The sequence below is a fragment of the Vulpes lagopus genome, chromosome 12 (assembly GCF_018345385.1).
Source record: "Vulpes lagopus strain Blue_001 chromosome 12, ASM1834538v1, whole genome shotgun sequence".
Lineage (NCBI taxonomy): Eukaryota > Metazoa > Chordata > Mammalia > Carnivora > Canidae > Vulpes > Vulpes lagopus.
The window spans coordinates 29,849,796-29,876,229 of record NC_054835.1 but is presented as its reverse complement, the minus strand read 5'-3'; the positions used below and the strand labels follow the sequence as shown (position 1 = coordinate 29,876,229).

The window sequence follows — 26,434 nt, the reverse complement described above, 5'->3', positions numbered from 1 at the left end:
CTTCTGTTGGTCTTTGATAGTGTAATCTCTGATTCTGGGAGTTGGGGTACGTGAGGGACATGGAAGCCACCATCCATTTTCCACCAAAAAAAAAGTATCCTTTGCTAGAAGACTAGGGTGTGCACCTGGTATTAAGTGATGCCTCTAATTCCAGGGCAGGCCTTGGGCAAGTAATCCCTTTACCAAAAAAAGATGGTCCTTGTGAAAAATTGCTAGGTATTTTGTATTTGCATCCATCTATTTATTCACAGAACCATAAGCTTTCCAATGCTGGATTCACAGGCAAGGAAATATCAGCTGTCATTTTTAGAGGGAAAAGAAAGGAGACAGCACAGAAAGTAGGTTTAACACCAGCGTTTATTAGAGCAGACAGGATGGGGGGGTGTGGAATAGATGACGGGACTCCTTTGCAGCCCCCAGGCTGGGCTTCACTATACCCTGCAAGACTTTCCAGAAGTTCCAGCTTATTGGCCCCAGGTGAGCTTCTCCTTCTGCCCACCCTGTCAAACCTGCAGGAAGGCCATGAGGGGCAGGGAAGGGAGTGATACTTCAAGCTATTGGCTTTAATGAGTGATGCAGGTTAGTCAAATGAAGCAGCATACATGTATATATATTTGCCAACAATCCCCGAGGCAGCCTTTGCCACAGAGGTCTGAAAACATCCGTTTCCATGGCTGAAAAATAAATGAAAGAAGGAGCCTCATCCCGTGTTTCAACAGTAGCCAGGTTGTTGCTTATCAAACTGCTGGCTGGAAAAGAACAAGAAAAGAACCATCTTGTGATGATCGACTTGATAAAAAGGAGAGAGGGAGAGGGCCAACAGCCGGCTGTCAGCTGTCATCTCCTAGCACTCCCCCATATGCACCAGGGCAGCACTGTTTTCCATGCATCCGACTTTTGTAATGGTCAGAAGGACCACGTCTGGGAGGAACCCTTACTGTCCTCATTTTGCAAATGAAGCAGAGAGAAAGTGACATTGTTCCCCACCCCCCCACCCCCCGCCCCGCGATCATTTTTCATGACCCGAATCTTCTCTGAATCCACGTCCCAAGTTAGTGCATCCCTCGGGCCACTGCTGCTCTGTTTCCAGGTGAGCGCCAGCTGCCTGCAGTGAGGCCCCCGTGGAACCTGGTTTTGCAGGAGCCAGCCTAGTCTGCACCCCGGGGCACACCTGGAGGCAAAGGCCCTCCTCAGTCAGGCCTTGGAGGGTGCCGCCCTGGGGGGCTCGCACCCCGAAACCTCTGCTCTCTCCCCACCCACACAATGGCAGTGTCTCCCTCTATGGAAAGGTGTTGGTCCAACTCCGGCCCCTCAAAAGCAGAGCTTCTGTTCCACCACCAGGCAGATGCTCCTCCTCTCACTGTTGGCTGATGCCCCTCAGAGGGACTCCACATCCCCCCACCCCCGCCCCCGGACACACACAGGACCAGCAGTGCCACCATCCACAGGGAGGGTGCCATCCCAACTACTGCCTGGCATGAGTGAGCGGCTTAATCACGCTCAGTTAGCTCCTCCATAATACAAGGCTAAAAGTATGCCCTTAAATGGCACAGGGGTGTTAAGAGGATCAAATAGGAGACGTCACATGAGAGCACCCCGAAACTTACAAAGAACCCTAGTCTAGAGGGACTGCTCCTCCGCTGGCACAAAATCAACAAGAATGGAGATGTACGATTTCTCCCAACCGCAGATGATAAACCACCCAATCATATCCTGTCCTGCTTAGTCCATAGTCCAGAGGAGGAGAGACACCCACTAGGCTCACCCTCCGAAGGGATCTGCTACTGTATCTAACAGGATCTGGAAACGGGGAGACAGTGAGGGGAAAAAGCAAGTGGCCTCGCGGGAGCAGAGCGCAGGCAGGTGCGCAGGGGCGCGGGGAACGCTCACAGTCCAGCGCAGGTGGCCTGCAAAAGCAAACCCTGAGCAAAAGGGATGCAGAATGGGTGGGCTGGGCAGACCCCCCGGGGTTGGAAGGCTAGGGGAAGGCAGGGAAGACGTGGCTGGTCCTGGCCACAGTGGTGATGGTTGTGATGGAGGTCACTGGTCAAGCCCACGGTTGCCCACCCCCACTGTAAAAACCAGAGTCTCCAAGAGCCACTCACCTCTAGATGTGTATCCTGGAGTGACTTTGTCTGGACAGCAAATAGGGTCACATCCCTCCCCTATTTGGGATCTCTTGGTGAGTCTGTAGGGGTCAGTCTGTGTGTCCCCAGGACCTCTCTCATCCTGGCTGCCGCCTCTCCGCCCTGCCTGGCTCTTGCCACTCCCTAGCCCTCAGCCAGCTGCTTAGCTGGCTCCCCTAAGCCATGGCTTTGAAAGCTCCGGGCCCATGCACATGCTGTCCAGCACCATCTCCCAAAACCAGAAGGCCTGGGTAGGAAAAGGATCATACCAGAAGCTGGTCCTGAGCCCCTTACACGGGATGGACCACATTCCGGTCACAGTGGGGCTTGCAGTGAGGGTTCAGCCAGTGCTCCAGGAACTGCTCCTCGGCGCGGTGTTCCAGGCGGAGCAGATGGTGCATGTACTCCTGTCAAAACAAACCCACACAGCAGAGAGTCTTTTATCCACAGTGACAGCTGAGCTGCTATGGAGCATGGCACGGCGGTGCCTCTGAGACAGGGCGCGGACAGGCCGAGGGAGGCTGAGAGGTCGGACCAGAGGCGAACCTGTCATGCCCAGGTCTCTGTGGGGGGGAAAAGCAGTCAGGCAGCCTGCAGTCGATGGGCAAAATAAAGAAATCTGACAACCCTAAGTGCTGAGAGGGCGCGTGTCTATGGGAACTCACACACAGTTAGTGGGGTGTAACGTGGAGCCACCACTTTGAAAATTGGTTGTGGCCTACAATCCAGAAATCCCACTCCTCAGTTAGACTCTAAGCTGCGGCCCTCAAATATCAGGCATCAGAATCACCTGGAGGGTTTGTCAAAACACAGATTGCTGGGCCCCACCAGCCAGAGTTTCTGATTCACTGGGTCTGTGGTGGGGCTCCAGAATTTACATTTTGGGCAAGTTTCCAGCCAATGCTGATGCTGCTGGTCACTTTGAGAACCAGAGAAATGTATATCAGGAGCTGTGCAAGAATGTTCACAGCAGCAAAACTCTGTAGTAACAACACACTAGCACAGTGCCAAATATCCATTGACAGGAAGATGGATACATAAATTGGGGCAGGGTCACACCATGGAGTATTATACAGCAGTGTCCATGAATGAATTATAGCTACCTATGTAGTCACAAAACATGAATCACTAAATAAAATATTATTTGTGGCTGCATGCATTTGTGATAAAAATCATTTTTTTTAAGAGGCAAGGGATAACTATAAGAAAGCTGAAGTTGCTATAATACTATTATCAAACAAAAGAGACTTTAAAACCAACAAAACAGGGCACCTGGGTGGCTTGGTGGTTGAGTGCTTGCCTTCGGCCCAGGGCGTGATCCTGGAGTCCCGGGATCCAGTCCCACATGGCACTCCCTGCATGGAGCCTGCTTCTCCCTCTGCCTGTGTCTCTGCCTCTCTCTGTGTGTCTCTCATGAATAAATAAACAAAATCTTTAAAAACAACAACAACAACAAAACAGTACTAGGGAGAGAGGGGCATTTCATAAAAACAGCCTAGCAGTTCCTCAAAAATGTTTTTATTTTTTTAAGATTTTTTAAAAATCTGATAGTCTCAGCTGCACCCCTGCATCGCTGCCACATCTGTAGGTCAGGTCCTCAGCGCTCCCCACCCAGGCTACGACAGCCTCCTCCTCACCCCTCCACTCCTCACTTAGCCCCCCTACCCCTCCACCCAACACCACACCTGCCCCCAACATCTCTGCTCCATCCTGACAGTGACCAGTTCAAAATGCTGTCCAAAGGGGTCACAGCTGCCCTTGGGCCTTCACCAGCACTGCCCACCTGGACGGAGGAGCAGGTGACAACTCACTCTGCCCTCCGGGTTGGTCTGCAGCCCTGGATAACGTCACTGTACCCAGCAGGTAAGGGCAGCTTCCTGTAGGATCTACTCCACTTCCCCATGCTTCACAACAACAGAGAAAGGCCCTGCCCCCTGCCCTGCTCCACACTTGTCATTGACAGCCTCATTGACTTCCGAGCTTCTCTAGAATCACTTTCTCCCTCATATGGTTCACCTGAAGGGTCTTTAATGAAGGGCCATTCACGTCCATGAGAACAGGGTTAAGGGGACCACCAAAGAACATTCCAGCACCCAGGGACTAGCAATAGAGGGAAGCCATGGACACGCCTATGCCTATACAAGGCTCAGAGGAAGAGGCCATGGGGGTCATGGAGGGGTGCAGCCTCTGCCGAGCAGGGAGGGAGCAGGGAACAAATGCCCCAGCCCCTCTCTCCTCTTTTTCCTCTTGCCCTCCATGTCCTGCTGAGCCCACACAGAAGCCAGCTGGCCAGGGAACCCAGCGGTGCAGACTGTGCAGGTCAGCCACCTGAGCAGAGCAGGGTACGGGATGGATGGGGAACAGGATGGAGACAACCAGCAGCCATACAGGATCATGGGTGCTAGGGTTGTGCCGTTGTCCAAGAAAGGAGCACAGAGCACAGACAGCAGATGCTACCGACGTATGCTGCAGAGGAGCCGCCCACTGAATACACTGAGCACCGGGATCCAGCCTCAGGAGTACAGCTATTTGCTTTGCGTGAGGTGGTTCTCCCTCCCCTCACGTCCTTGCTCACTCATGCTCTGCCTCCATCCACGTGAGGGTCGCTTCCAGGGTCAGGGTGGTCTTGTCTTCCCAACAAGGCTCCGTCTTCAACCAAGCTCAGCCTGTGGGTTTCCCACATTGTTTCTCATTGCATTATCTCATATAAATGATACACAAGATGGAAAAAATGATAAATGATAAATCAACAGGTTGCTTCTTAAATAAGAGTGAAGTGACAAAAATCTCTTCCTTACAGACCTTGTCTCTCCATCTCCTGATCCAAACAGAGAAGCCCAGACTGCCTAGAACAAAAAAATCTACCCATGTTGCTTCCTTGATGAAATTACTTGAATGGGATACACAGGGCTTAGGAGAAAATTTTAATTCCTTAATGTGGTTTGTATGGCTCTCTGTGATCCAGCCTGACCTTCCCTCACCATCAATCTGCCCGAGCCTTCCTGGATGGGTCACACTTGCTCTGCTCTCTGAGCTTATGCTATTCTCTCCACCTAGAACACCCCCGTGCCTTCTCTTTTTCCTGTCTCACTTTCACCTGACTTTTCAGGCCTCAGCCTAAATGTTACTTCCTCCAGGAAGCCTTCTCAGATTCCCTGTGACCTCAGAGCTCTCCAGACATCCCCCAGCATTGCCCTAGTCACTCTCTTTGTCAGTGACCTCTCCCTGAGAGTAAGGATGTATTTGACCTACATCATATTTTTTAGTGGTGGTGCCATGTGGGTGGGCTTACATACTGGCACATGAACTTGATAGTTTCTCCCCAAAAGGGAGTAGGTGAAGATGAGAATAATTTTTAACTTGGAGGTAGGCTGTTGACATTGCTCTGAATGAAGTCTGGATGCTGTAATTATGGGATGGGAACCATTGCAAAGTGTAAAACAGATCCATATAAACACACATGGGTATCCCAAAACAGCAGGTCAATAATCAGAGAAGTGGTATCTCACTTTGGGAGAGAGTAATCATATTCAGTAATATCTGTGCAAGATTAAATTATTTTGGTATGTATAAATATCATAAAAATCCCAAATCCTGAACACTCTCCTATGGTATTGTAAAGCTTTGAGAGAGGAATCCAGTTTAGAACTGTAATTTTTTAAGTTTCTATGAAACCCTGTAGGAAGTCTGCATCTTATATTAAATATAGCCTTAAAAAAGAAAAAAGCAGGTGTAATGGGTTTCTCAGGGGTTGAGCGTCTGCCTTGGGCTCAGGGTGTGATCCCTGGGGATCCAGGATTAAGTCCGGGGAGCCTGCTTCTCCCTCTGCCTGTGCCTCTGCCTCTCTCTCTGTGTCTCTCATGAATAAATAAATAAAATAAAAACAAAAAACGTTTTTTAATGACAGTGCAAAGGAATGAATTATAAAGTGTCCAAGTTTCCTGAGTTGTTTTTTTTTTCCCCCTTTCCTGCAGGATCCATGCAGTTTGAATTTGTTTTGTTTATCATTGTTGTTTTCATCTGACTTGTCAAAATGCATTTCTTGTCCCAGGCAGGGAGTCTCTGGGGCAGCCAAGGAGGAGGCAGATGGTGAGAGGCTCCTGCGGGACCCCACTGTGGGACCACGACTCCCTAGCAGCTTGCAAGGACCTGTTTGTGAGTTTTGGGCTGAATCCTGCCCTTTCATGCCTTGTCTGGGGAGTTTGGGGGCAGAAGAAGAATAATTGGGGGAAACAGGAAAGCAGTGTGGAGTCTTGTAAATAAAGAACAAAGTTTTGCCAGCACACAGCTGTCTTTCTACAGTTCCCTGCGAGCAGCTCACTGAAGGAAGCCCATGTGGCCACCTTCTTGCCTGCCTGTGTGCCAGGCGGTCGGGTAGAGAGGCTAAGAGGTCTGGGTGTGAGCCTGGGGCGGGGTCTGTTCAAGTCCAGACTCTGCCAGTATCGGTTGGCCTGTCCATCTTCATTGCATCCATCTGCACGACAGGGATGGCTCTAGCACTCATTTCCCTGGGCTGTCAGGATTAAATGAAATGATACAGGTTCTGTGCCACATACATAGTCTCCATCTATGCCTTTCAATCCATTTCTCTCCTCCCTCACCTGGCCCTATACAATGAGAAGCTGACCTAGAAGTGCAGCCCAGACTCCCTTAGGGACCTGGGGCTTGCAGATGGGTCTGAAGTAGAGACCCCAGCAGGGGATTAGACGTAGGAGAGAGGGAGGCCTCCAGTGGAGTCCCAAAGGGTCAGATGGCTGCATCCTCTCCTGAAGGCTCTCTCATTCCAGGAACCTGCCTTTCTGCTTCATGCCCAGGGGCTGTGAGCCTGGAATTTATCATCTCTTGCTAGTTGACCTGAACTCTGCAATGCCTTTGCAAGAAGCCTCTTCCTTATGCGCTGCCCAATTCTTTGTGGTTACAATTAGATAAGAAAGATCTGAGCCTGTCTTGAAGTTGTAGGTGGAGCCCCTTTCCCAGGAACCGGTCTGCAGGAAATTGTCAATAAATGCTGGCAGAATGAAAGACCAAAGCAGCACTTTTTCCTCAAAGTGGGGGCTATGCTCCCCCTCAGGGCTCCATGAGGTCAAAACTCTTTTTTTTGGGGGGGGGGAACTCTTTTTAGGATAATCTAAGACATTATTTGCCTTTTCATAGATGGATGAAACTGGTGCCTTAACCATTTTAGTGATAGTGACGACCATTATCACTGTCCTTGTGTCTTTTACCATCACGCACTCACAGTGAGAATACATAAATAAATATAGAATATTCTAAAAATGCCTGTTTCTCTGAAGAACACCCCTGTGAGGCAGACGAAAGTGACCCAATGTGAAGCATGCAGGCAGCACCTCTGTCACATGACCAAGTACAGTGGTTTCCTCAAAGAAGAGCCCTTAAGTGACTGTTGGTGTCAAGGACTAGCTGTGTTTGGCAGGCACCTTTTTGAAAATGAATGAAGTGAGCCTGTCACTTCAAGGAACAACTGACAGTACTAGTTACTAAACGATAAACTTGAGTCTGACCGTTTCCCAATACGTACAGATTTTTCTGATGAGATCAGTGGGGATTTTAACAAACGTCTCCACTAGCATATAGCATTTGCATGCCTCATTTTTTAAAAAAGGATTTTATTTATTTGAGAGAGAGTGTATGAGAGAGAGAGCACAAGTAGAAGGGGCAGTGGGAGAGGGAGAAGCAGACTCCCCATTAAGCAGAGAGCCTAATATGAGGCTCTATCCCTGGACCCTGAGATCATGACCTGAGCCAAAGGCAGCCACTTAACCAATTGAGCCACCCAGGCACCCCATATTTCCATATTTGCATACCTCTTATATGCTTATTTGCATCCCTACTCATTTAATCTCTGTCCCATTCAGCCAAACCTCCAAACAGGCTTTTTAATGGCAGTGATCAAGGTATACCTAGTATAAGGCTTAGCACTTGGCACATAGTAGGACCTCAATAAAAATCACTGGAGAAATGTACAAATGAGTAAATGAATAGATGAAATTACTCTTCTTTTTCCATAATCCCTCTAAACCCCTCTTGGAAGTTTCCTCAATATCTGTGTCAATCTGCTCATTATGATGGCCCAGGCCAAACATACATAAAAAGCATCAAAGAGTAATATATATCTCACACTCCTAAATAGCAGCTGAAATCAGCACTGAAGAAAAACAACCAAAACAGACACACACATAGAGAGAGAAAGAAACAAGCACTGGTTTCCATGACATTTCCCTATTTATTTAAAACGTTAGGAAAATGGATATGCCACAAAGGCCTAGAAGCAATCATTAGTCAAGATGAAAAGCCAAACTGCAAATCTACTGAAAACCACAAATTCAACAATTGCATTGGCTGCATTAGAAATGACCCAGCATTAATGATAAACTCAAATGTTCCTGGATCAAGAAAGAAAGGATAGATGGAAAATGTTTTAATTTTTTTTAGATTCCTTTCTTTTAAGGGGAAAAAAATTAAAGCAAAACAAAAACCAATATCTGCATTCCATGTCCAATCCCAAGTGTAATGATTTAAGTAAATAATCTCCAGTAATTAGAGAGGAAATTGGAAGTGATCCTTTGTGATGGCACTGGTGTGATAATGAAATTAAATACTCACTGGAACCTGATCTAAGCAGAGAATTATTATAGAATGGACAGTTAATCTATCAAGGCAGGAACTTTTTCCAAGAAGGCAAAATCCTTCCTCTGACATTTGCGTGAAATTAAAAGTCCATCAACATTTGGATGAATTATTTTGCTCATTAGTACAAGCAAGATAGTCCTCTACGCAGGACGGTGGCTCCAAACGTAACTTTAGGGCTCAGCGCTAAAAGAAAGCAGATCAGTGATGTGTGCGATTTACATCATTGTCACTCCAAACTGGCCTTTGACATCATGGGGCACAAAAGGGTAGTAGAGTGACTACACATATTTGTCAAGGAGCTAAACATGAAAGCATATTTTAAGAAGACCACTTACAATAAAGCTAATATGATTTATACGTGCCCAACAAGAACATTCCTTAAAGAAACACAGGCCGAATGGAAAGCATATTCCCAGGGCACATGACCACTTATGAACACACTCACAGAAGACATAATTTTAGCTCTAATGTCATCTTTCTAAAGAATTTCCATGGCTCACCCCAGCAGTTGGCAGATAATTTCTTCCCTAAATTTTGGGATGATTACAAGAAACGTAATGAATTTAAGTGAGGCCATAGAAAAGATGTCTTTGAAATAACCTCCTAGTTGTAGGATAGAGTTATATCCTCCACAATTTCTCCCCTGGAGAGAAGAAAAAAAAAAAAGGAATGGAAATAAGTATAATGAGCATCTAGTAAATGCCAAATACTGTGCTTGGTGCTGAGGACCCAGAAATGCAACAAAAAGTCCATCTGCTCAAGCACTTTAGAATAGTCTAGAAAGAGAGACCAAAAAAAAAAAAAGTCAGAAATAGCTATCTTGTGTTATGCCAGAGTGGTGCTCTAATTCATGGTGGGGAGGGTAGGAGCATCAGGGGGGCCTCCCAAAAAAGGCATAATTTACCACGAATCTCTGTGAACAAGTAAGAGTTAACCAGGTAGACAAGAGCAGAAGAAACAAATGCAAAGGCAAGTGCGATAAGAGAATTTCAAATTCAAACACCATCATAGCAGACAACCTGCTTCTCCTCAGAGCTTTCTAATGCCAATGAACGGTGCCAAGTTGTCCATACAGACACCTGCAAGTCTGGATTCAGACCCAGCCATCTGTGACCACCTCTCACCACTCTCCTGTATTGTTTTTGTGAGACTTATATGTTTATTGAAACTAAGAGACTGGGCGTACTGGAATGAATGGTGTCCTTCCCAACATTTATGTTCATCTGGAAGCTGCACACATGACCTTCCTTGGAAGGAGGATCTTTGCAGATGTAACCAAGCTAGGATGAGATCATCCTAGATTAAGGTGGGCCCTAAATCTGGTGACTGGTGTCCTTGTGAAATGAGTGCAATTTGGACACAGGGACACATGGGACACGAGGCCCTGTGATCACAGACAGAGAGCCGGTTTGAAAAAACACCAAGGACTAAAGAAACCATCAGAAGCTGGGAGAGAAAGCCAGAACAGATTCTCCCCCAGAGCTAGTTCTCTGCCCCCATCCCACCCCACCCCCTCGGCAGGAAAGAACCAAACGTACCAACATTTTCTTCTCAATTTCTGGTCTCTAGACCTAGACTAGAGAATCAATGAGAGAGAGAATTGACGTCTGCTGTCAGAAGCCACCCCACTTGTGCCACTTTGTTATGGCCACCATAGGAGACAAATACACTGAGGAATAGGAAAAAGGATGTAAAGATGAAAGTAAAAAATTTTCCCTGAATCTTATCACCAAGAAAAATATGGTTCCTATTGTTTGGCAACATGTCTCTATAAACATGTACAGATAGAAGAGAGGGTAAGTGTGGTAACTTTAAAAAACCTTGTTTCAAAAAAAAAAAAAAAAAAAAAAACCTTGTTTCTTGGGCGCCCAGGTGGTTCAGTGGTTGAGCGTCTGCCTTTAGCTCAGGGCGGGATGCTGAGGTCCTGAGATCAAGTCCCCCATTGGGCTCCCTACAAGAAACCTGCTTCTCCCTCTGCCTATGTCTCTGCCTCTCTGTCTCTGTGTTTCTCATGAATAAATAAATAAAGTCCTTTGAAAATAAATAAATAAATAATAAAAACTTTATTTCTTTTCATTTTGAAAGTACTGGCCAGAGTATAGGGACCCAAGTACTCTTACGCATTCTCAAGATGAGGGTTGGTAGAGTTGATTAGGCCATTTGCCATATTTAATTCAGCTAAAAGTACATAAGCCCTCTGACCCAGCCAGTCCATTTGTTATTGCACTCGGCAAAACACATGTGCAAAAGGATCTTCATCATACCCTGGAAGTAACCAAAAGTGTCCATTGTTCTGGGAAGGGCTAAATAAGTTAAGTTGAAATATGTCTGCTCTCACAAAACACCACAGACTGGGTTGCTTATGAAAAACAGAAATGTATTTCTCACGGTTTTGGAGGCTGGAAGTTGGAGATTAGGGTGCCAGCATAGCCGGGTAAGAGCACCCTTTTGGGTCACAGACTTCCCGCTGTAGCTTCACTTGGCAGAGTGGGCTAGGGAGCTCTCTGGAGCCAAATACCATCACATGGGGGGCAGGGGGTGGTGAGGACATTGGCATATGAATTGGGGAGGGGGAACCACTGACATTCAGGCCACAGCATGATACATTTCTACTATGCTTCAGCTAAAAATGAGCAAGATGAAGACATATTGCTGAATGAAAAAAAAAAAAAATAGCAAGTTGCCGAACAAAGCCAACCCTACTTACCATACAGCCTCACTGTAGCTGCGAAGGGATACATTAAGCCTGATGCATTCAGAGCGCACTGATGAGGCCAGCTTGCAGAGCGGAGGCCGAGGTGGAGGCCAAGAGGGGGACAACAGGCCTCTAGGGCTTGGTAGGCCACTGTAGGACTAGGGATTTTATGGGGCATAAGGCAGGGAATTGTTGGAAGGTTTTGAGCCAGGGAGGAACAAGATCTGGTTTACATTTTTAACATCTGATTCTTGCTGCCCTCTTGAGAACAGACACAGGGGGATCCAGAGAGGAGGCAGGGAGGCCAGGTAAAAGAGAATTTCTCTATCTCCTCTAGGGACCCCAGTGTTAGCAGTAGAGGGTGAGGAATGGTCAGTCTGGATATGGGACCCACAAAACTAGGGGAAGCCGGCACTATTCATCCTGATGTGGGAGGCAAGAGCAGGAGCTGGTGTCAGATTCAATGTAGGGCTGTTGGGTCTGAGCTGTCTGGAAAATGTTGCCAAGCAAGTGGACGGTCACGTAAATGAGTCTGGAGCTCCCGGGAGAGGCAATGTGCAGTTGTCGCCATAGACATGATATTTAAACTCACGAGACTGATGAGGTGGGAAGACAGGCCCTAGGACTCTCTGACATTTAAAGGACTGAGGATCCTGCAAAGCAGATGGAGGTGCACAAAGTGCCAAGCAGGCAGAGAAGGCAGGGGCAGGTGTCCTGGGAGACTGGAATCCAAAGGAGCAGAGTGCCCAGAAGGAAGGGGGAGAAGTCAATTTTGTCATGCAAAACAAACACGGGCTGGCTCCTGGGCCTTGGGGTGTCAGGAACAGAGGCTGAGAGTCCCCCCTCGCAGCTAGCTCTGCAGGACTGAAGTTACTGCTCTCAAACCACAGTGTGCACCGGCCCCCTGGGGCCTGTGGGAGGTGCAAGGAGGAGTGTGAGGCTCCAAAAAGCCAGGTGGCCAGGGCTGGGGACCACATTTTGAATAGCAAGAGTTTAGACCCAAACCCCAAAGACCAACAGAAGCACAATCATAACTGAGGAAATATTCAGGGAATATTTCAATATTCTCAATATTTTTGAGAAAAATATTCTGAGAAAAATATTTTGAGAAAAATATTCTCAATATTTTTTCCACTTTCTTCCTTCCAAACATAAACCTAGCCCTTCTTTCCATGCATCAATTTCACCCAAGGCGGATTTTTTTCCCCTCCCTTGGGATCTTTTTTTTTTTTTTTTTTAGATTTATTTATTTATTTGACAGAGAGAGAGAGAGAGAGAGCACAAATAGGGAGAGGAAGAGAAAGAGGGAGAAGCAGCCCTCCTACCGAGCCGAGAACCCTATATGGGGAGCCAGATGTGGGGCTCGGTCCCAGGATCCTGGGATCATGACCTGAGCTGAAGGCAGACGCTTAACTGACTCAGCCACATGGGTGCCCCTCCTTCCCTTGGGATCTTAAAACTATTCTAACACGAGGTCTTTGCAAACTATTTGGGGTCCTAATGTAGACCCCAAAATGATTCAACTGACACCTAATCCAGATGGCTGCCTCCTTCCCCCCAGTGAATCTCAGCCTTCTGGGAGTGCCCATCACATTCCTGTGAGATCTAGAACCCACTCCCCCAAATCTCTGAAGATTTGGGAGCCATGTTTCTCCCAAATCAGTCCCATGGTCTCTTTTGCCACCATTGTAGCTTCCAGATTTGAGTGATTACCATCCTCTTTTGTCAATCACACAGCACACCACCCGCCACCTGCCATTCCCCACAAAGAACCACTAACACAAGGTTGCCGAATTAGCAGGCTTCTCCTAAGGTCTAGGGGTTGCAGAGGGTAATGACACACAGAGCACAAAACAGCTGCAAATTTAATGCCAGGAACTGCTGTAAATAAGTGTCCCCTACCCCTTCCTGCCCAGCTGCCTCCATACATTCAACATCCCTCCTGTTTTCTTCCCCAGAGCCATATCTCCTCTCAGCCTCTATCCTCATCCCCACAGGGTTCCACCTTCTTCTATCAAAGATCCCAGCACCATGCTTACACTCCTTTGAGGCCAAGACCAATGCTCCCTGCAATGCAGGGCCACACCTTTCCAAGAGCATGATGTTCTTGCCACTGCATGGTCAGAAAAGAACAGTCCTTGCGGTGAATTGTGGTCAAAACAGTCCAGCCCCTTGGAAGCACGGGCACAGCTTGCCCGAATGTGTCTCCAAAACACCTGTCTGTCCACAAGAAGCCAACATCTGTTAATACTTAGACCACATGTCAGGATCATAAACGTTGCTTAGTAAATACTCCTGAACAGGGGATGCTGCAAATCTTCATACTTGTTTGCATTAGGAATTCTGTCCAAAGCTCCATTCATTCACCCCCATCACTAGCCTCTCCTCTCTGTACTGGTTTTCTTTTGCATGCTCCCTCAGAGGGAAGAAGTGAGATGAAATAACCCAACTAGTCATCTCTGTGATTTCAACTCAGGGGTGAGCATGAGTCTTAAGGCACAGTCCCCAAGAGTGCATGCATTTCCTAAACATCACTCTCTCTGCTCATTTCCATCTGGTCATCTCTTGAGTCACATGGCAAGGAGGGGCCATAACCTGTCCAAAAGTGTCATTTCCCATTACCCGTGGATAGTGGTAGCCGAAGGGCAGCTTTGACGAGGCTGTGTCCCAGACCTCTGTCCCAGACCTCATGGCTCCTGGCAACTAGCTCCAATCTTGTCACTCCCTTGCCCAAAATTCCTGGTGGCTCCTAATGAGTACAGAATGGAAGTCAACTCTCCTGTGATAGCCATGGCTTTCCAACCTAGCCCCACAGGACCTTCCGTTGCCATCACCTGTCCTTTCACATATTCCAGGGACTCAAGTCAAGGTTGAAAGTGGAAGAGAGAGAATTGGAATCCAGACCTTCTGAAAAATTATTCTGCAGGATCCCTGGGTGGCTCAGTGGTTGAGCATCTGCCTTCGGTTCAGGGGGTGATCCCGGGGTGCTGGGATCGAGTCCTGCATCGGGCTCCCTGCGTGGAGCCTGCTTCTCCTTCTGGCTGTGTCTTTGCCTCTCTCTCTCTCATGAGTAAATAAATAAAATCTTTTTTAAATTTTTTTCTGCAAGGTCTTTTCCAAAGCACACACACACACAGCCTCACATACATACATAGTGATACACGCACCCATACATATACACTCTTACACACATACTCTCTCGCATATATTCACATCCTCACATATACAACAAATACACACACCTTCACATACACACACACCCACACACACACAACACTCAGGATGCGCGTGCACTGAATACACAGGATGGTGCATCTGCAGGACAGTGCCCTTTCCCTAGCAAAGGGACCACTAAGTAGAAGGTTTGCACAGAGAAACAAGGAGGGTAGCAGGTATCTTGGCAAAAGATAAAGAGCAAGGAAGTGTGGTTCCTTCCTCACAAATCAAAGGGACTTAATGAAGCCCTTAGTTCCCATGCTGTAGGGTTTAAGCCTGTGAGGCAGTCCCACCCACCAACCCCTAACCTCCCCTACGGCCACAGGTTGCCACTCAGGTCCAGACAAATGTGGGCTCACCCTGTCCGTCCAGGGCTCCATCACTGTCAACAGTGATGAAGAACCAGGATCATCGCGATGTCAGCTGTCACCTAAAATGAGTAAATCGCTTCTTCTACATGACAGGTGATGGATATTCATTTTGCTCTTAGTGAATCCATGAAAAGGAAAAGTCAACAACAAGACCTGATATGGCGGAAGAGGTCAAATATAGGTCTCGGATGTTGGATACAGTGGTAGCAGGGCCACCATGAAGGGAGGAGGCTCTGGAGCTTTAGAGAAACCCTCTAAATAAACTCCTCTGGCTTCTCACCGGGGGGGCCGCATCCTGCAGTCCTTGGCTCTTCCTCAAGTTGCAGACTGGCACTGGGAAACCTGGCTTGTTCCCTCAAAGCTCTATTCAGTACCCTAAAATACAAGACCTAGAATAGACCTTTTAGCCAGATTCACTGCAAATTCTCTACACTCTAGAGGAAAGTGAGCTCCAGAAAAAGGAAACTGACTCATCCTAAGTCCAAAGTCCAAAGTCCATGACTAGTTAGTGGGAGAATGTGGACTGAACGGCACTGGGTGGAATATGCTTCCCACCTCCCCTCCATCCCTTGCCTGAAAACTCCTCATCCTTCAAGCCTCAGCTGGTGGACACCTCTTCCCTCCTTCCAGGTAGAGCTAGAGACCCTTTCCTCTCAACCTCATTAGAGAACTCGAATCTAGTTGAGTCGCTGTGACTCTCTCTCCACACAATGGACACAGGCACCTGGAAGAAGGAAGACTGTCTAGTTTGTTTTATGTCCCCAGTGTCTGGCACTTGGTAAGGCCCTATCAGTGTTAAGTTTAATGAAGTGCACATCAGTCAGCAAGAAGCACGCTCTGCATGCACCCCATGAGCCTCTTACTCTCTCTGACTCAACTGAATCCAGACTGATGCCTTCGATCTCCATATCACTCAGTTCAACCTTTAACTGTTCCCTAAACATTTCGTGCTTTTAGCTTTCATGTTCCCGACTGGCCCACAGGAGCTGGAATTACATATGCCAGGTCTCTCCCAGAAGGCCTGGCACAGTAGTTCCCAGCTTCGGGCTGCACGTTGATACCACCTGGGGGGCTTTGTCATCCACCCAATGCCCAGGCCACACCCCAGGCCATCCCCTCCTGGGATTGGGACCCAGGCATCAAATTTTTAACTTTCCCAGTTGGTTCCAGCATGCAGCCAAGGTTAAGAAACACATTCCTAGAAAAATGTGATACCAGAAATTGCTTGTTGATTCAGCGGGTTCTGCATGTGGGTTAATATAATATAATATAATATAATATAATATAATATAAAATAATAAATATAATGTAATAATAAATGATAGTGCAGGAGATGCATACAGTAGCACAGAATAAAAGAGAAAGAGGTTGTTCAGCATGGTATAGCCAGGGTTCCTCACCCTTGGGACTATTGACATTTTAAGCAAGATCATTCTTTGTTATGGGAGCTGCCCTGTGCATTATAAGATGTTTAGCAGCATTCCTGGCCTTAACCCATGAGACACCAGTAGCAAACCCTCCCTCTTCCCACCTTACCTATCCCCCCACTGCCCCCTCCCTCTCCCCCTGCCTCCTCTGCATTGTGACAACCAAATGTCTCCAGACACTGCCAGATGTCCCTGGGGATGGGGGAGCAAAATCATCCCTGGATGAGAACTATTGATATAGACTAGCCACCAAGTAATTTATTGCATATTTATTTCCCACTTCACCTGTAGGTCACATGAGCACTTTTCCAAATTTGGCTGAGTGGCAGAGAATTCTGGACACTGGGGTCAGTGTTTGGGGAGGGACATGCAGGGCTGGGCTATACACAGGAGGCATGAGGGGTCAGCAGTGAGTTCTGAGGCAAGAGAGAATCACACAGAAACTAGATATTGTAGGCTCAAGGCAGTTAAGAGAAGTCATTGGTGATCAGCCTATAAAAGATGACTAAAAACAGAACAAAACCAAAAAAGTCAGACATTCAGTAAAATCACAAAGTTTGAAGCAAGAAGCAGGTTGTCACAGGTGAAGACCAGTGGCGACCAGAGGTCAAAGGAAGGAAATGGTCAGAGAAGGATCTCTAGGAAGTTCTGGGCAGGGAAGGACCACACTCAGCCGTGTTGGGGACACAAGACTAGAATGGCAGGGAGGGTGATGCGGGAGGAGCGAGGGAGGCAGGAAGCTGATCTGCGTGGTCCAATCTCCCCTGCTACAACCATCCAAACTCACCTGTTGCCCAATGTCTAAGATGCCTTCAGCCCCTGTGAAGGCTGCTGTTCCCCAGCCGGAGCTCAGAGGAACCAGGGCCAGATGCCGGCAGAGAAAATGCCCAGTGGCCGACTCTACTGCTGATTAGAGCCTGTCTTCTGAGACCTGTAGCCTCCTAGGTTGCTGAGGAAGAGCCTCTGGAACAGCCCCTCCAGACATCAGGCCAAAAGCACAAGGTGCCAGTTGGAGCCCCTGGGGACCCTCAATCCAAGCATTCCGCTCCCCACACTTTCTGGGTTTCCCCAATGTCTGCCCACATTCCTTCTCACCCCCTTCGAGTTCCTCCTCTTCTGCTCACCTCTGAGTGTTGGTGTCCCCAGACTTCAGTGCTCAGCCTCTTCTCTTCTAACCAGTTCTCAAACCATCTATCTGAAGCTCCAGTCTTCACCTCCCCATTGTCTTCCACAGAACACAAGATAAAGTCCACGGAACTCCAACCCTCCCTGATCTTGCACCTGCCCCACCCCTTCTACCCTGTGCTTAGATATTTCAAGCCACATCTGACTTCAAGAGAGAAGGGAGAGAGAGAAAGACAGACAGACAGGAAGAAAAGACAGACAAGGCATGCCCACTCCTGACAGCCTAAAGTCCTTGATTCATTTCTAAGCCACTCTGTATAACAGCCATTCACTGACTTCTCTGTGTCTGCTGTCAACTCTGAGCAGAATTCCAAGCAACTGCTCTGACAGCCTCTGCACCTTGCCTGGTCCCTGGTACTTAATAATCAAAGGAGTAGTTACTGTTTGCTGAGTATTATTATTATAAGTGTCTTACTAGGAATTCCTTTATTTTATCCTTATAGTTATTTTATGTTATTATTTGGAATAACAATATTAGAGGAAGGTAAGTAATATTTATTGTTAGCCCCCTTTTATAGATGAGAGTACCGAGGTATAGAAACATGTGGAAAGCTGCCCAAGTTTACACAGGTAGAAAATGGGAAGCCAAGCCCACACAGTCTGACCCAGAGCCAGCACTCTTCAGCACTGCGCAACATTGCATTTTTTTTTAATACTGTACCTTAATAAAAGATTTTTAAATGAACTCATCCTGGTAAAAATTTAAAAAAAAATACCAGGAATGTTAGTACTTCTCCAGGGAATGGGGGGACAAGCCAGGCCTGGGGTCAGTGTGGCAGGATCTAATAGCACCCAGCACAACCGACAAAATGAAGGCAAGGATGGGTTCAGGAAGACAAGGCAGGGGCAGCCTGGGTTTAGCGCCACCTTCAGCCCAAGGCCTGATCCTGGAGACCCGGGATCCAGTCCCACGTCAGACTCCCTGAATGGAGCCTGCTTCTCCCTCTGGCTGTCTCTCGATCTCTCTCTCTCTCAATCTCTCTCTCTCTCTCTCTCTGTGTCTCTCATGAATAAATAAATAAAATCTTAATAATAAAAAAAAGAAATGATGAATACCCACCATTTGCTTCGACGTGAGTGGAACTGGAGGGTATTATGCTGTGTGAAATAAGTCATTTGGAGAAAGACAATCAACATACAGTTTCACTCATATGTGGAATATGAGAAATAGTGAAAGGGACCGTAACTAGGGGAAAAACTAGAGAGGAAGACAAACCATAAGCGACTCCTAACTCTGGGAAACGGAGGGCTACAGAACAGGGGATTGGTGGGAGGATGTGGTAACTGGGCATTAAGGAGAGCATGCGACTTGATGAGCACCTTATACTGTATGTTGGCAAATTGAATTTAAATTCAAATAAATGGATTAAATAAATTTATAATAAATAAATTAAATAAATAAAAATAATAAGTAATAATTAAATTAAAATAAATCCATAAAATGATTAAATTAAAATTAAAACAAAATAAATAAAAATAAGTAATAATAAAATAAAATTAATTAATTAATCAATTTAAATTAAAATAAATAAAAATTAAATAATTAAATTAATAAAATAAATAAAAATACTAAGTAATAATAAAAAAAAAGAAGAAGACGAAGACGATAACAAAGACGAAGACAAAGAAGAAGAAGGAGGAGGAGGAGGAGGAGAAGAGATCACACTGTCCCTTCAAGTAGCAGGGGGCTGGCACTCACCCGCATGGGTTCATCAGGGAAGCCAGGTTTGCTTGGCCTGTCCTGGCGTCGGGACCTGAGAAGCTGTTTGGCCTGCTTTTCCGTCAGAATCGGGGAGGACCCTGAAAAAGTCAGGAAGGGGCCTGAGGGACTCTAGGCACACAAGCTCATGCTCCAGTTCACAATCTAAGACAAAGGATTTGCAAGTTCAATTTCGGTCACACACAAAAGTTCTTTCACGGCGACCTGTCCCAAAGGATGTGGCATTCCAGAGGGCTCCGAGAAGAATTGTAAATTGTTTCTAACATGGTAAACTCAGAGCAAAAGCTGTACAATTTCAACAGACTTACCTATTGCAATGGTGTATTTCTTTAAAAGTGAGTGCTAACTTCATGAATATAGAGTTTTTTTTTTCTTTCTTTCTTTCTTTCTTTTTTTTTTTTTTTTAAGTTATCTCTATTACCAGCATGGGGCTCGAACTCACTACTCTGAGACCAAGACTTGTATGCTCTACCAATTGAGCCAGCCGGATGCCTCTGGATAAGTTTTTTATTTTTTTATTTTTTAAAGATAATGAACTGTATTCTTTTTTTTTTTAATTTTTTTTTAAATTTTTATTTATTTATGATAGTCACAGAGAGAGAGAGAGGCAGAGACACAGGCAGAGGGAGAAGCAGGCTCCATGCACCGGAAGCCCGACGTGGGATTCGATCCCGGGTCTCCAGGATCGCGCCCTGGGCCAAAGGCAGGCGCCAAACCGCTGTGCCACCCAGGGATCCCTGGATAAGTTTTTTAAAACATATTTTCCTCAGTTCTCTGGTCAATGTGTTTCTCTTCCATTAGATTTGCTTTGATTTTTTTTTTAAAGCCCCAAAACACTAAATCAACTAAAAGTTGTTATTGGAAGATTCTCCTTGAGAACAAGATTGTGTTAAACTTGATAATCACACATGATCCCTTGAAGAAGCTGTTATGATAATAAAATTATATATTAAGTTTTAATAATCACACATAAACTCCAAATGATATCATCAAATAAGTCTGTCAAGTCTTGATGATCTCATATGAACTCTAAAAGATGCTATAGTTGGGGTGCCTGGGTGGCTCAGTTGGTTAAGCATCTGCCTTCTGCTCAGGTCATGATTCCAGGGGATCAAGCCCCACATCAGGCTCTCTGCTTAGTGGGGCATCTGCTTCTGCCTCTGCCCTTCCCCTCCACTCATGCTCGCTCTCTCTCTCTCAAATAAATAAATAAAATCTTTTTTATAAATCAAATAAAATGGGATCCCTGGGTGGCGCAGCAGTTTAGCGCCTGCCTTTGGCCCAGGGCGCGATCCTGGGGACTCGGGATTGAATCCCACATCGGGCTCCCAGTGCATGGAGCCTGCTTCTCCCTCTGCCTATGTCTTTGCCTCTCTCTCTCTGTGACTATCATAAATAAATAGTTAAAAAAAATTAAAAATAAATAAAAATAAATCAAATAAAATATAGTATAGTTAAAGGTTTATCAGCATTTCTGAAAATTAATATTCAAATACATTTAAAGATTTAAAAAAAATAATTTATCTCTAATGATAGCAATTCTGGGAGCCTGCTCCTGGTGAGCAGGGAGGATTGAATTATTACATATTATGTATTCTTTGAAATGAAAAAATATTTCAAAAATATAAAATAGGCTTATTCCAGTTTATCATGTCAGGAGAGAAGTAGGCCGTTTTCAGAGTTTATGCTCACCTGCGAAGTCAGTCAGTAAGGTGAGGGAGAGGACGAGCACAAATAGCTTCTCCATCCTGCCTTGCTCGCGTCTCAGCCTCCTGCAGAATGAAGGCCCCCGGGAATGGGCCAGCCTACTTGAAGAAAGCCACGTCCGGCCCAGGCTTGTTTATGCTGCAACTAGCTGCACTTACGGTATGATGCTAAGTGAATATGACTGAGTTTTTAATATGACCACTAAACTATTTTCCTCTGAAACCCTGTCAGTTTTCATCCTGAGCAAGGAAATTACCCCTCTGAGATGGGGCACTGCATAGCGTGAATTTGAGAAGGCTGCACCGATATTCGCTTCATTTACACAGACACGGTCATGCAGTAGTTTGTGTTTGTAGCTTCAGAGTATGCTCCACCTGTCTTCATCTCTTTCACTAATCATCTCTTACATTTGCACATTGTATGGCATTTCTCCAAAGCCCGTCCACCAATTTGATTTGACCTTCCTGAGAGTTTCGGAGGTAGGAAGGGAAACTGGCAAAGTGCAGAGTAAAGGGGAAAGTTTTTTCCCAAATGTCTGTGGAGCCAGAAAAACCAGGGTTCATGTCCTGGCTTCACCTCTTTCTAGCAACGTAACCTTCGGTAAATCACTTACCCTTCCTGAAATTCAGTTTCCTCCCCCGTAAAAGGAGATAATAGTCCCTATCTTGTGGGTGTGATTGAAGATGAGGGGTAAGAAAGATTCAGATGCAATGAAACGCCGGGACACCTGCACCCCAATGTTTCTAGCAGCAATGTCCACAATAGCCAGACTGGAAGGAGCCTCGGTGTCCATCGAAAGATGAATGGATAAAGAAGATGTGGTTTATGTATACAATGGAATATTACTCAGCCACTAGAAATGACAAATACCCACCATTTGCTTCGATGTGGATGGAACTGGAGGGTATGATGCTGAGTGAAGTCAGTCAGTTGGAGAAGGACAAACATTATATGGCCTCATTCATTTGGGGAATATAAAACATAGTGAAAGGGAATAAAAGGGAAAGGAGAGAAAATGAGTGGGAAGTATCAGAGAAGGAGACAGAACATGAGAGACTCCTAACCCTGGGAAACGAACTAGGGGTGGTGGAAGGGGAGGTGGGTGGGGGGGTGGGGGTGACTGGGTGACGGGCACTGAAGGGGGCACTTGACGGGATGAGCACTGGGTGTTATTCTATATGTTGGCAAATTGAACACCAAAAAAAAATAAATTTACATTAAAAAAAAAGATGAGGGGTAAGTAGCAGCTTGCACCATCTCCATTTAACAAATAAGAAAGTGAGGTTCAGAGAGATGGAAGCACGATCAAGTTTGCACATTATGGATGCCGGGGTAGAGCCAAACTCTCCAGTCTTTAAAGACCACTGTTCTTCCCGCAATGCTCAAAAGGGCCTCCTGCAATATGCCGTCAGTAAGCAGGGTAAGCAGCTCACTCCAGACTTAGGGTTATTTTTCTAAAGACAATAAAATCTCAGTAAGCTGACATCCTTTTTAAATTCAAATCATCTGTAACTATTACATAAAGAAATTATTAAATAGGAGCACCCGGGTGGCTCAGTGGTTGAGCATCTGCCTTCGGCTCAGGTCGTGATCCCAGGATCCAGGATCGAGTCCTGCATCGGGCTCCCTGTGAGGAGCCTGCTTCTCCCTCTGCCTGTGTCTCTGCCCCTCTCTCTCTCTCTCTCTCTTTCTCTCTCTGTCTCTCATAATAAATAAATAAAATCTTAAAAAAAGGAATTATTAAATATATTCTTTAAAAAATATGTCCAGAAGGTATGTAGCACTGGTGAGGATGAAATCCTCAATTCAGAGGAGTAAGCTGCTATTTCTGTGGTCACTTGGCCAGCTCAAAGGAAAACAATGACCTCTCTGTAGTTGTCCGAGTTAGTGCTAATGTTGTGTAACTGATATTGAACCTAAATGTTCTGCGGGCTCTGATGGTATAAAGACAATTTGAACAGATTGTAAACTGGGGCGAGGTGGGGGGGTTGGGGGTGGAATAATGCATTATCAGCAAAGTTGCTCAGATTTAGATCTTTGGTTTTTTGCTCTCTGCCACATCCTTCTGTTTTTATATCGTTTTCAATAACTGAGGAATTTTAGGAGTATTATTTTAGGAATAGATATTTGTCACATTAGACATCTTGGGATTTTTTATGTGCGTTGTTAAATTTTTCATTGCTTTTGTTCTTCACGGTCAAATCGAACACTGACTGTATTGTTTTATCAAATAAATATCTTCAGTGGAACAAAAAAAGAAAATGTATACCTTTGTAGAAATTTCTACTGTGTTCAATGTAAATTGGACATATTAGAAATTAAGAAAAGTATTTTTTAAATTCAGTAACTTTTGTCCATAAAAGTAGTGTTCACAAAAAAAAAAAAACATAATGTGGGGGCACCTGGGTGGCTCAGTGGTTGGAAAGGTATCTGTCTTTGATTCAGGTCATGATCCTGGGGTCCTGGGATCGAGTCCCACATCAGGCTCCCCAGAGGGAGCCTGCTTCTCCCTCTGTGTCTCTGCCTCTGTCTGTGCATCTCTCATGAATATATAAATAAAAAAATCTTTAAAAAAACCAAAAACATAATGTAGTATACAAGCCACCTACATAATTTAAATTTCTCTAGTAGTCACATTTTTTTAGTAAAAAACAGGTGAAATTTTTTATGATCTATTTTATATACCATGAAATATCCCAAATATTATTTATGTCAATATGTAATAAAGCTAAGCAAATTACTAATGAAATATTTTGTGAGGTTTTTTTTCTATCAAGCCTTCAAAATCCGGTATGTATTTTTATATTCATGCATTTCAGGTGCTCAGTGGTCACATGTGGCTGGTAGCTACCACATGGGACAGCATGGATCTAGATCCTTCTATCTCTACCACCTGCATCTAGGCTACTCTTGTTGCTCCTCACTCAGCTTCTGTCACCAGGCTCCCAACTAGTATCCCAACTTTCCTTCCTACTCACTTCGATCCATTCATTCTCCATGCAGCAACAAGGGTGACTTTTTTTTTTTAAGATTTTATTTATTTAATCATGAGAGACACACAGAGAGAGGCAGAGACATAGGCAGAGGGAGAAGCAGGCTCCCTGCAGGGAAACTGATACAGGACTCATCCCAGGACCCCAGGATCATGAACTGAGCCAAAGGCAGATACTCAACCACTGAACCACCCAGGTGTCCCTGGGTGACTTTCTTAAAATAGAAAATGGACCTCATCACTTCCCTGATTAGAAATCCTTTCTTGGGGCACCTGGGTGGCTCAGTCGGTGAAGCATCTATCTCCCGCTCAGGTTGTGATCCCAGGGTCCTGGGATCTAGCTCCTTCCAGCTCCCTGCTGAGCAAGAAGTCTGCTTCTCAATCTCCCTCTGCCCCTGCCCCCCCCCCTCTCGTGCAAGCCCTCTGTCTCAAATAAATAAATAAAATCTTTAAAAAAATCCTTTCTTCTCACTGGACTCAGAATAAAATCAGAATCCTTACCGTGCACCACAGAACCCCGTGGCATCTCCACCTGCTGCTCTTTCCAGCCCCACTGTGACCACTCCCCTCTAGCTCCCTGCAATCTAGCCACACTTAACAAACCCTTTCTCAGCACCTTTGCACATGCTCTTCCTCCATCTTTTAATGACTGGATCCTTCTTATCCTTCAGGTTTTGATTTGAAATTCTCTTGCTCAAGCAAGCCTGCCTGTACCAACCTCATGAAGTTTCCCTGCCCCTTCCCCCGCCCCACCATTCCACTCCATTTCCATAGTACTCACCATAATGTGTAAGTAAATACTGGTTTTGTTTACTTTTAAAAATCTGGCTCTTCCACTGGACTATCAGCTCTAAAGAAGTGTGTATTACTTTTGTACTTTAGAAAAAGAAAAAAAGGAACCGCTGGTGGACAAGAGAGGTGCTTCTAGAGACAAGTCAGGGGCCTATAACCCACCCTGGGAGGCTGGCTCAAGGTTTCAGGGGAAGGGGCAGAGGGCTCTTCAGGTGTGATGGCTGAGCCACTCAAATGTCCCTCTGCCGATATTGTCCTAAAGGGATAACTATAGGAAAACTGAAAGAGCACGATCACTCTGTAATGAGTGTCACTCTGGTGGGAATTCTTTTCTACCCTCTACCCTGATTCTCAAGGAAAGCAGCCGGGGGATCAAAGGAGGTGAATCTGCAGTGCTGTTGAAGCTGCAACTCCCAAAACCTCCACAAGGTGGCAGCCTAGAGGGCAGCACCAGGGGATAACCAAGGTCACGGGAAAGAAACACAAGGCCATGGAGGTTAATTCTTCTAGAAGCTGCCAGGAATTCACTGTAAATGGAGAGAGATGGCTCTGCTGTGCCTCAGACTGTTTTGCTAGGATTTTAATCAAATCTGAAGATCTTCATTAGATGCAGAGGCCTAGGAAAGCTTCATTACCAATTACCAACAGAAAGAATGCTACCAACCAAAATCACGTCATCCTTACACAACTGATATTTCCATTTGTGTGGGTTTCCTGTCTTTTTGTAAAAGGAATTCTTGGGGTACCTGGCTGGGTCAGTCAGTACAGCATGCAACTCTTGATCTTGGGGTTGTGAGTTTGAGCCCCACATTGGGAGTGGAGATTAAAAATAAAATCTTTTTTAAAAATTAAAAAATAAAAAGAATTCTCAAATTTCACTGCCTAAGGATCAATGATAAACCTGACACCATCAAGCTCCTGCCATCATCACACCAGATTCTCTCTTAAAAGGATAAGACAGTGGGGTCCCCTGGATTGCTTAGTGGGTTAAGCATCTGTCTTCAGCTCAGGTCATAATCCCAGGGTCCTGGGATCAAGCCTCCCATCAGGCTCCCTGCTCTCTGAGGAGTCTGCTTCTCCCTCTCCATCTGCCCCTTTCCCCTATTCTCTCTCTCTGTCTCTCAAATAAATGAGTAAAATCTTGAGAAAAAAAAAGGATAAGATAGTAATTTCTTTTTTTTTTTTAAGATGTATTTATTTATTTGAGAGAGAAAGTGTGCGAGCAGGGGTAGGGGAAGAGAGAGAGAATATGCAAGCAGACTCCCATGGAGCACGGAGCCCGACGAGGGGCTCAACCCCAGGACCCAAGCCTAAACCAAGGGTCAGATGCCCAACTGACTGAGCCATCCAAGTGCCCCAAGACAGTGATTTCTAATTCTGTCAGCTTTAAGAACTTCAGAGACAAGGGGAAACATCTTTATTTTTCTTTTAAAGATGTTATTTATTTATTCATGAAAGACACACAGAGAGAGGCAGAGGCACAGGCAGAGGGAGAAGCAGGCTCCATGCAGGGAGCCAATGTAGGACTCGATCCCCGCACTCCAGGATCACA

At 45.7% G+C, this 26,434-nt stretch overlaps 1 protein-coding gene across 2 annotated transcripts in view; it reads right to left on the bottom strand.

The window, feature by feature from the left end:
• Positions 1-401: 401 nt before the first annotated feature.
• Positions 402-26,434, bottom strand: part of C12H17orf67 (chromosome 12 C17orf67 homolog) — a 28,437-nt gene continuing 2,404 nt past the window's right edge. Inside the window, exons 1-4 of one of the 2 annotated variants that reach the window (XM_041726119.1) lie at positions 21,084-21,147; positions 19,371-19,471; positions 2,396-2,533; positions 402-749 (exon numbers count right to left, since the gene is read on the bottom strand). In XM_041726119.1, the coding sequence (XP_041582053.1) occupies positions 2,417-2,533; positions 19,371-19,471; positions 21,084-21,138 (273 nt within the window). In that variant the 5' untranslated portion in view covers positions 21,139-21,147 and the 3' untranslated portion in view covers positions 402-749; positions 2,396-2,416. Of the gene's footprint in view, positions 750-2,395; positions 2,534-19,370; positions 19,472-21,083; positions 21,148-26,434 lie in introns of those variants that run through there. The other variant, XM_041726118.1, reaches the window with a different exon arrangement.